This window comes from Helobdella robusta, assembly GCF_000326865.2.
Source record: "Helobdella robusta unplaced genomic scaffold HELROscaffold_30, whole genome shotgun sequence".
In the NCBI taxonomy this organism is placed as follows: domain Eukaryota; kingdom Metazoa; phylum Annelida; class Clitellata; order Rhynchobdellida; family Glossiphoniidae; genus Helobdella; species Helobdella robusta.
In genome coordinates, this window is record NW_008704502.1 from 1,409,246 (window position 1) to 1,420,892 (window position 11,647).

The following is an 11,647-nucleotide window of genomic DNA, read 5'->3' on the forward strand; positions in this document are numbered from 1 at the left end:
TCTGCGTTCGAACCTGGTCACCGCAATAGCAGGACCAAGAACCATCCCGCTCCATTCGATTTGTGGAAATTTAAAAAATATCAAACATTAAATAATGAATTTTGAAATATATTCAGTAGAAAAAATAGCGGTGTATATGTGGTTATGAGATTTATTTGATGAAACAATATCTTCAAATTAATTCTGGAATATAACATAAATGCAAAATAAAGAAAACCTTGAAATGATCATATTCATCGGAGTACCATTTACCACTGATAAGAATTTCAAATCTCAACCTATAATCAGCCGATGCCGTTAACTGGTGCATCTTCTCCAAGCCCAACCAGAAGTTTCTGTAGTAGATTCCAAATCCGGACTGCAGAAAATAACATTTTTAGCACGAGAAGTTTAAATCATATCCAGCGCATACCTTGTACGTGCTCCAAGTTCGGTTGAAACTCTGCGAGCCATCAATCCTCTGCTGAATGACAATCCATCCATTGACATACGTGACAGGAGTTGAGTTGGCAAACGTTGGAATGTCCAACAAAACTGTTTCGTTAACAGCGCTGTAGGCTGTTTCGAATTATAAATAAAAATATTTTTATTTGGGTGAAATAAAATGTTCTCGTCATTAAATGCTACAATTCTTAAGAAATATATCTGACAAATTATAACCAATGATTCTTATGAATGATATAATGTATCAAAAACCTTGATCACCAAGACAGATGGACAACTGCCTGTCAGCAGTGAGACACATGTAGAGAGCACAAGGATTGCTGATGCCAGGTAGTGAGTTGGAACAAGAGTAGAACAATCCACCGTTGAAAGTGAATGGGAAGTTGCAGGATTTGCTCGGGGTCAGGAAGGTAATGGTCGCTTTTTTAAAATAATTAGTAAAATTTTAAGAAATAAATTACAATTATTAAAATCACATTTAAATATTTTAAGCTTGATTGTTCATTACTCGAAACAAACCAACAAACCAAAACTTTCAAATAGGAGAATACGAATGATCTTTAGCAGAGAGCAAAATAATTGTAATAAAAATTTTGATTTTAAGCAAAATGAAACATTTCATCTCACCTATTGCCAGTTGAGCTTCGTCATCCTGCATTTATAATTCAAAATATTTACAAAAATCAAAAATTTTCATATCAATATTTTTACGTGTGAAGAATTTATGATCAGAAGTTGATTTTTGCTGGAAAAAAAACAACAAACTACTAGCCTTATAACCCCGGCAATGAGTTTTATTCAGAACATTCTTGTAATGAATCTCGCAAGTGAAATGAAACAGTTGGCAATATTTAGCTGGATGACTAGCATTGTTGGATACGTAGTTGAATGCGTTGCAAGTGATGTTACCATCAGTGGGAGAAACATAATGAGAACATTTGGAAGAACATTCCAGTAAGGACCGCATGTTGGTTAGTACTGTGGAAGGTTCGGAAACAAAACACATGGGGTTGTCTGGCTCTCCCACCATTCCATACTTCTTATCAGCTGCTGCACCTGCTGATACTAACAAGTTGACTGATAAGGTCAAAGTAACAAAGGTTTGCAAAAATACAAACGAAATCATTTTAGAAAAAATTTAAAATTGTCGAAAGATTCTTCGAACTTAATTCAATTTTGACTACTTAATAGAAGGTTGTTTTGTTGTTAGCACAACACCGTAACGAGGCACGTCAACAATTCTTCCAACATAATCTATTTAAACTACACTTGCGAGCCACGTCATCGTCATATCTCCAGCCGCCATTGATTAGTTTCTTATGAATAATTGAACACCATCCTTGGAGACAGAGCTCGCTTCTTCAAGAAGTTGCTCATCTTCAAGTCACCTGACAAATCTCATATGCAGGACAGCGGTAATATAGTGAAAATAATAACTACATATATTTTTTTCTTCAAATTATATGGTATATTAACAGATATGTGTATGCCTCTCTTCCTTCTTCTCTTACTTTCATTCTCTCTCTCTCATTCTCTCTCTCTCTCTCTCTCTACGTATATACATTTTAAAATTTGTATTTATATATTGTACATATACAAATTCAAGTGTATTAAAATATGTATTTATGTGTGCATGTTCATGCAGGTGACAGCATAGTTAGAGGGCAGAGAGACCGGCTTCAACTGCATCCAGATTCACATTTATCCTATAAATGCGTTTGGTTTGATGCGTGCGTGTTAGTTTGCGCACGGCAAGTAGAGCACTGAGGTTGAAATAGTTACTTATCGCATTGGGACATAGTCATATTTTCCTGTTTCTTTCCAATGTGTTTGGATTTGTTGTCATAAATTAACTAAACACTTGAGATGTTTCAAATTTTTTAAAAATAGTACTTTGTATTAACGTTTGATTAGTTATTTGGTAAAAATTGTATCATTAAAATTTTAGGGTGCATGGGTATAAGTTTCTAGTGCATATAAATCGACAATAGATTAAAATTAAAAATTTTCAAAAAACTGAATTGAGATTAAATATAATAAAATCATAATTGCAAATTAGTTTTGCACTGCTTTTGACTAGAGTTACATGTTAAATTAACGCGCATGTTTAGGTGATTCAATTCAATTTGATCATCATTCTGCAGTAGGTCACAGGACTCCAATCAAATTTCGCCGTCCTGTACATGTACTTATCTCCATAGACTGCAAAAACGTTAGCAGTGTGGCAATAACTAAACCAGTTTCCAGAAAAGTGATCGTTACATCTATTACCGTGATCAGCAGTAGCAAATCCTATTCCATTTTGAAAATGCCCACCTTCTCCATCCTGATTTAAAACATCCCAGTTGTCACCGCTGTAGCCCAAAACATGAATTGCGTAATCGTTTGCTTCCGAGTCAAGCTAGAACATAAAACAATCGGAATTGACTGGAGGCTAAATTGATGAAATTAACTATGAATGTAGAAAGGAAATCTTACGCTAAAGCTGTCATATTCATCTGACATCCATGATCCATTAACGAGGACTTCGAATCTCAATCTGTAGTTGGCGGATTTGGTCAGTTGGTACACATTTTCAAGCCCTAACCAGAAATTAACGTTGTACGTTCCAAACCCCGCCTAGAAAATTATTATAATGATTGCAAATTTATAAGAAAATATTATCAAAAATTAATTATTTCCTCGTAACAAATTCAAATAATTATTTCAAATTAATTGCGACAGATTCTTAAAATCATTTGATTATTATTTCATATAAATATGTGGATATAATTTTGAAAAAGCTAATAAAAATTGAGACTTGTGCTACGAAAATAACCACATTACCTTGTAAGTTGTCCAGTTTTGATTAAAGCTCTGGTCGCCATTAACTCTTTGCACAATGACGATCCACCCGTTGACAGACAGAACTGTTGGGGGCAATACAGAATTTGGAATTGAGAGTTTGGTGGTTGTGTTGGTCGCAGTGAAATCTGTATTGGCGTTTGTGTGAAAATTTAATTTATTTGTGGTGATTAACGATGTAGGTGAGCTTATTTGCTTTAGGTAACTTTTTGGTTAAACGCTTTCACAAGATCTACATTTCTTACCTATTTTTACATCAATTTTTGATAGTTTAGCATAGTACAAGCTAGAGTAAAACGTACGTACCACGTACCACAGCCATTTATAAAACAAAAGTTCAAACTTTGACTAAGATCACTTAAAATTTTGTAAAATAATAAACAGTTTTTAACTGCGTACCGAACGGATTTTGGCAAATGGCTAAGATCCTGTTTTCAGTGATGCACATGGGAGATCCGTGAGAATTGCAAAATCCGGGCAGTTGGTTGGAGCAAGCATAGAACAATCCACCGTTGTATGTGAATGGGAAGTTGCATTTCGAACTGTTGATGTTGACATATAGAGGCTCTGTTTCAATGAAATGTTAGTATATAACATATTAAAACGGAATATAGGCCTGTTACGTATTAGCGCGTTGGTGTAATGGTTATGATGCCTGTTACTGATGTCGCGGTGACCGAGTTTGAATGCAAGCAGATTCCCGGCTATCACATGCAATGTTTCTGGTGGGTTAATGCTATTCAACCTTCTTTTTTGTTGCAGACTTTTCTGAAAAATTCAAAAGTAAAAAATAATAATTGTAATAACAAATTGGTACTTTATCAGGTAAACTTTATAATGAGTTATTGGATTTTGTAGAATAATTTGTAATATCATACTAACTCATAAGCTCCTTTGCATCAACATCCTATGATACGAACAAAATCTTTCATTATTAAAATTATGAAATAATTGAAAATAAATAAAAAAAAAATAGGCTGAAAATAATATTAATTGATCAAAATAGAACAAAACGAAATAAAATATTGACAAAAAATCCATCAAAACTAGTAACCTCAAAGCCAACACAATGACTTCTTCTATAAGTTTTCTCACACAGGTACCCAAACAACTGACACGTCTTATTATTCTTATGGCCGGCATCAACAATCAAATTAAACTCCGTACAAACATTACTGCTATTATATTTCCCAAAATTAAATTGCGAGCATCTGAGTGAACACTCAACGAGTGATCGGATGTTGTTGAGTTCCTGGATGAGCCCAGTCGTGAAGCAGATGGAATTGCCACTTGCATCCTTATGGGAATGGTAATTTTTGTCTGGTAGGCTCACCAGCGAAGTTGAAAATGCGGGTGATATTGTTAGCAAAAAAATTATCACAAAAATATACATTGTTTTGTTATTTTAAGTTTTTATGAAATAAAATTTTCGAGTAGATGATTTTGCTCTAAAATTTTTTCGACGGGTTAATCTTTAGAGATTAAATTAGTCATTTTTTTGTTGGTTAGATGATCTCATTAAATTTAAATGAGAATTTTGTATAAATATTTTCACACTAAAATTAAATAAAAATCTCTCAGGTCTCAACAATCTAGTTAACAGTTTTTGCACCACAATTAGGGTTTACCCGTATATGCCTTTTATTATATTGCCAGCACCAGATGACACATTCATGATTTGATGTTAAAAATACTGTGATATGCGCACTGAAGTAAGTACATTTCATTCATATACAATCCCCCAAACAAATCATCATTCTCTTAATTGAATATTACAATGGAAAAATGCGATTAAGTTTTGGCAACATTTATAAGAATAGTTAAATAAAAACTATTTTGAGTGACAACTTATTCATAATTTAATCTGCACTCTATTTAATGCACTATATACAATGCATGTTTTTTGTTAATGTTCATTCTGTTGTCAAATCTTAAAAAATGAAATGCATTAATTACAGTTTCTCGAGAATTACAAAAATGTCATTTGTTTTTGAATGGTTGCCAATCAATCAACCAAATAGAATTAAGCAAACCAGAAAGAAATGATTTATAATAGAATTATGTTGAAATTTTTAATTATGCAATTAAAAGCTTTCCATTGTACATGAAATAATGAAGGCAGTGTTGATTGAAGGCTGGAAAAGTTGGATTTTTATCCATTAGCCACCACACAAATTAAGAATATTGTGAGATTCAGAAAAGCCATTTTACGTTTTGTATATATTTGTATATTTTTTTAAAATCAAATCAATCACTGCACAAATCTGCAAATACACGTTGTATATTTTCACACACACACACACACAAACACACAAACACCACACAAACACACACACACGTCCAAATATTTGTTTTGGTTTGTATCATTATATCATGCAGTTCGGGACTGACATACTCGCGTCATTCCGTAATTATAGTTGAACTTCCGTGCCGAAAAGGCTCTAACATCCACACTACACGACGTACATTCACGCCACAAAATTCACACCACACGAATACACACATATATACACACCGCGTGCGATCGATGGATGGAGCTTCTACCATCTGAGCTAACTCGCCGACCAAACACAGTGAAATGCAAATAAATGAATGAAACAAATCTTCATTCTATAATTTGTCCTTGTGTTTTTTTTATAAAAGAATTCTTTCATTGTTGTTATTAAATCGCGCATGTGATTTATTTACTTGTCAATCTACTGAGTGAATCTAAGCGGACTAGACGCACGAATAGAGAAGTTATTTTTAGCTGTGGGTGGCAATCTTTCGATTTTTTTTCATTTCAACCTTATTATTCATTACCATTGCTAGAAGGCTTGACTGATTCAAATAACCATTACGGTATATGTGAGAGAATACTTTTAAAAGCTAGTTACTAGCATTATTTGTTGTTGTGCGAAAATGTGTGCGTGTATATGTGTATGTGTGTTTGTGTACGTATACGTGTGGTTATACGTTGCGTAGGTATTGGCGTGTTTGCCTTACTCGCGCTGGCATTAACGTTGACTGCTGATTTCATTATTTGACTGGCTTTCCTCCCTATGTGTATTAAATATTTATAAAATCTTTTTTAATTTACAGATTTATTTAATAAAAAATAAATATTTACTTTGAAAATTTTATTCATAATTTTCAACCAAAGTTCGAAAAATCACATTTTAGCTACAAAGTTTTAGTTTTAAAATTCAAACATTTTCAAAAGAATATTGTAGATGCGTTAGCGGGGAGTGCACATTTATAAAAATAAAAACCAGTTTGGCTTTCGAAAAGTATATAGGAAGCATTCTCAAGAAATAAAATGAATAAAATAGAAATCATTCATTTTCAAAGGGATTTTAGTAAAGATTGATCAACACCAAGAACACCTAAGCTAACTTAATCATCATTCTACAATGGGTCATTGACGTCCATTTGCCAGCCCTGGCGGTGTAATACAAATCACCGCTACCATAGACTCCATTCAAATTTTGGCCATGACATTTGTTGAACCAATTTCCTGAATTTTTTGCACATCCGTTTGAGTCCGGTTTGTCTGGAGTATAAAATTGCTTATCCTTTTGGGAGTATATCCCGCCATTTATCGTCAAATCTAAAATATCTATGTTATCACGGATGTAGTTATTAACGTGTATCGCGTAATTTTTGCTTTCGTCGTCAATCTACAAGAAAGTTATTAAAAATAATTAATAAATAGTTAATTATAGTTGTTTAAAATATTATAAATAATAATTAAATTATTATTAATCATTAGAAAGTTTATTTTATTTAGAAAATGCTTTCGACAGTTCAATGAGTTTTAAGTATTAATGTTGAATGCAGTTGGTTTAATTAGTTTGTTTATTTTGTGCGTGCTTATGTTTATGTGTGTGTGTGTGTGTGTGTGTGTGTGTGTGTGTGTGTGTGTGTGTGTGTGTGTGTGTGTGAAAACACAAACGAAATTCTACCTTGAAACTGTCATACTCATCCGACAACCAATAGCCATCGACAAGAACTTCAAATCTCAATCTATAATTGTTTGAGTTGGTCAGTTGGTAGATTTGATTCAATCCCAGCCAAAAGTTGGCATTGAACATTCCAAAACCTGCCTGTCATTGTCGATATAAACGTTATCTTCATGTAAATTTGTTCTACCAGTAAACTTTCAGTCAGGTTTTTTCAAGATAAATGTACCACTTTAAATAAATGAACATCATATTTTGGAATGTTGAAAATTTCGAAACATTTGGATGCTAAAAATAGTGATGTTTTATGATTTTAAAATATTTTAACTAACTTTGTAACTTGCCCAACTTTTGTTGAAACTCAACGAGCCATCAATTCTTTGTTGAATGACTAGCCATCCATTGACAGATATGACAGTTGTTTGGGGCGAGATAGGCAATGTTGATGTGGTATTTGTTGCATTAAAACCTGAAATCAGTTAATCAACATTCAATCAACGCGTTTATATTGTAATTTCGAAGGTAAAATCAGTATTATAAACTAAAAAATGGCAGATCCACAATTATTTTAGGTAGTGAAATGATTTTTGGGGTTTTTGTGGCTTCTTCTTCATTCAAAATTCTTTTACAAAAAAATTTTGATTTTGGCGAGATGGCTAAAATACATCACCGTAACTGCACACTAAAACTGAAAATTTTTAATTCTAAAAATACTAACTAAGACGAAAAAATTAGTCACAAGTTTTTAAATATTTTATATTTTCATGGCTAGGTGGGGGAAACATGGACCTTACCACGCATACGTCATTAACCTTCGGGGCCGGTCACTCTAAATGCATACCTGAGGGATTGGAGCAAATTGACAAATCTTTCCTATTAGCAATACAAAAGTATTGGCCTGAGGGATTGCACAATCCGGGCAGCTCCTTAGAACAGCTGTAGAACAAGCCGCCATTGTACGTGAACGGGAGCTCGCACTTTGAGCTGTCAACTGTTTTGTAGCTAACTCCTGTACGGAATGGAAATATGTTTCTTACAAAATTATCATTTGAATTTTTGAAAAATAGAAAGTTCTTTATAAATAAAATTGTTATTTATTTTTTAATTTATTACCAGTGTTTTGGCAAGTTGCAGTCGAAATACCCGTGGAAGTACCCGTGGATGTACCCGTGGAAATATCTGTAACGCCTGAAATTGAGGGATTGGTGGCATTGCTGGTCTGGACAGGAGTTGTTGCGTTAGCAGCCACATTTGCAGTAACTTTTTTTGGTTCAATTTTTAATTTCGTTTTTTATGAAAATTATTTTGTTTTTTTTTTCATTGGCGTTCTAAATAAGTTAAGTGAAAGAAAAAACAACAACGAAATCGTGTTGCGAAATATAAAATTTTTCATTACAAACTGCATACTTCAAAATGATTGAAACTTACTAACTTGAAAATTGTTTCCATTCAACATCCTAAAATGAAGCATGTTATCATTTAGAATATCGATAAATTATTCTCAATTCATCAAAAGATTAATTTTTGTTCAACTCTTTCTAAAAACATTTAAAATTTAAGAAAAATAACTACAAAATTGGAAACTCAAATAAAAGTTCTACTCATTATCTACCTTGTATCCCGAGCAAATATCCTTATTATAAAAGTTCACCAAAATGGAGCTATCCCATTTTTCACCAACCAATTTGCAAACTTTAAATCTAGTATCCTTATTCACGATGTAATTAAAACCAATACAAGGGTTAGTATGAGCATTTTCGGAAATATTGTAAAGCGAACATTTGATTGAGCATTCAATTAAGGATCTGATCTTTGAAGTTTCCTCTATGATTCCAGTTGCAAAGCAGACTGAGTAGCCATTGTTGTCATTATAACGTTTGTACTTTTTGGTGAGTGAGTTAATCACCAGCAATGATGAAAATGATGATAAGATGGATGACAGTGCAACAGTAAAAGTAATTATGTTGATATGCAGTGGATACATTTTCAAAAATGATATCAAATATTTGATAGGATACAGGATAACTTGGATTTAAGCAAGTGTAGAACTTACAACTGGATACCTATATGCCTGGCAGCTCGTTATCTGTGATATTCATTAAAGAAATAATAAATTCATCCGTACGCATTTTTTTTCCAAGAAAAAATACTAACAGAATTTACAAAACTATGGCTATACAAATCCGAAAAAAAAAACAGAAAAACCAACTGACTTCTTCATTCAGTCAGCGAGATTTATTCCACAAAGACATTAGTGACGGTGAATTAGTCATCTGGTAGACAATGGTGGCAAAGAAATTAATTGATTCCATTGTACAAGTAAATTATCTACCATTGTCTGCCAGCCCACTTAACTACTTCTCCAACAGATACATCTCTCGTTACTCAATGCAATTTCTTTCTTTCTCTCTTCTCTCTCCCTTTCTTTTTCTCTCTCTTTTTCTCACTCTTTCTCTCTCTATATATTAAAAATATAAATTAATATAAATAAATAATGGGCTTAAATGTAAGTTATATAAGATATCTGTCTGCTGGGCAATGTACATTTTTTTCTAAATTTTTTCTTTTTCATATATTTTTATTTCAAGTGCAGGTAAAGTAGATTCAAGGTGATTCTAGCTGTTTATTTTTTCAAATTTTTACTTCACAAAAGTGGACGTTGAAAAAATTTTATAAAAAAAAAAAATTGTACCAGGTCAGCTATGTTCAATAAAATTTGATAGATAGACATTCAAAAAATTACAAGTGTCCTGTCCATAGTAGTCATTAGAAACAAGGTTTCAAGTTTACGAAACAATGAAAAAGCAAGCAAATATACACATACTTAGGCATGCATCCACATGCCTAAGTATGTGTATGTTTTGTGTGCGTGTTTTTGTGTGTGTGTGTTGTGTGTTTCCATGTTTCTCCTTTCCACACGTGAATTGATAACACTCCTTTGTTGATATGCCTGCAAGTGATTTTAATTCAATTAGATTTTCATTGCAAATAATATTCGATGAAGTTTGGTGTTGGAGATAATTTCAGTAATAAAATAAAATAACAAAGAATAGAATAATAGAAATTATATCATGTAATATTAACTAATTAATAAATTGATTAATTAAAATGATAACCGCTTATTTGTTACTTTGGTTTTTAATATTCATTAATTGCACAACATCCTAATGTATTTTCGTGTCGTTCTGTTTTTTTTGGGTCCTTCACTTCTTTCAACTATTGTAAATAATCTTCAGCTTATAATTTTATCTATTAAGCCGATTTAACTGTACTAATTAAAATGTCAAATAATTAAATTATTAATTAATTAAATTGATTTTGACGCTTTAACAGAAAAAAGGATAACATTAATTAACTGACGCCAACGACATCAGTAAAAGACATCAGCTGCAAAAACAAAATCTTCAAAAAGTTTCACCAACAACTACTACGACATCAAGAACGTCAACTCTCAAAAATAAAATCTTCAAAGAGTTTCAAACCACCATAACCATCACCAGTAGTACAGCCATGACAGCAGTCGAAGTGCGGGATTATTTTCTAAGTCCCAGAGTTTTTATGTCCTTCTCGGTTCTATCCATACTTTTATCATTCTGGCTGACCCGGAATTACCTGGAACATCGGGGAGAAGCCGACGAAGCAATTGCTGCAGCGTTTATGGCAATATATGCTGTGATTTTAATAGCCTTGCTGATCTTCATGACTTTTCCAGAAGGGTTTGATTATTTTGGAGTCTTTTTTTAAAAATGGGAAGAGGAGGAGGTGGAAAGGTTTTATGGATTTCCTTCATGACTTTTCCAGAAGCGTTTGATTATTTTGGAGTTTTTTTTTAAATAGGATGAGGAAGAGGAGGAAAGGTTTTAAGGATTTCCTCCCTTCTAAGTGGATGCTGATTTGGACGGATATATGTTTAAAATTTTCGTGTTGATTTTTGCTTATATGGTGTGTTTATCGTTTGAAAATCGTTTGATAATGTTTTTAAATTAATTTTCGTTTATCATTTGATGTACCTACCTATATTTTAAATTACTCCTAGATTGGTATTTAAAATGTTTAAAATTCTCAGTATCTACCAACAATTTCGAGATTTTAATAAAGCAAGAAAGATACATAGCTGCTTTGCTTTTATTTGATATCAAATCATAATGGCTAAATCAACATACCAGACAGAAATTATTTATACATGCATATGTATAAAGTAAATCAAGAAATACCAAAAATTATATAACCAAAATAAAAAAAAATCTAGAAACCAGTCAACATTTCGGGTTAATACAGTTCAAATGACGTCATTTCCTCCAACGACAAAAAAAGAAATTCCGATTGACTTGTTTGATCTGCTATATTTGATATGTTTCTGTATAATGATTAGCAGTAACGCTATGTTTTGGTAGAATGTGATTATATATGCGCTTGAT

General features: G+C 32.5%; 2 protein-coding genes across 2 annotated transcripts in view; both read right to left on the reverse strand.

Annotated features, from left to right (window-relative positions):
• HELRODRAFT_81424 (hypothetical protein) overlaps positions 1 to 520 on the reverse strand; it is a gene marked incomplete at both ends in the record, with an annotated part of 9,914 nt that extends 9,394 nt beyond the window's left edge. The window contains one exon of the mRNA XM_009022058.1: positions 413 to 520. Within this exon, the coding sequence (XP_009020306.1) occupies positions 413 to 520 (108 nt within the window). The remainder of the gene's footprint in view (positions 1 to 412) is intronic.
• On the reverse strand, positions 263 to 7,630 carry HELRODRAFT_140925 (hypothetical protein; the record flags this gene model as incomplete). The annotated part of the gene is made up of 2 exons (XM_009022059.1): positions 263 to 358; positions 7,562 to 7,630. Coding segments are annotated over 2 exons (165 nt in total), but the record flags the coding sequence as incomplete, so codon positions are not given.
• Positions 7,631 to 11,647: the final 4,017 nt, after the last annotated feature.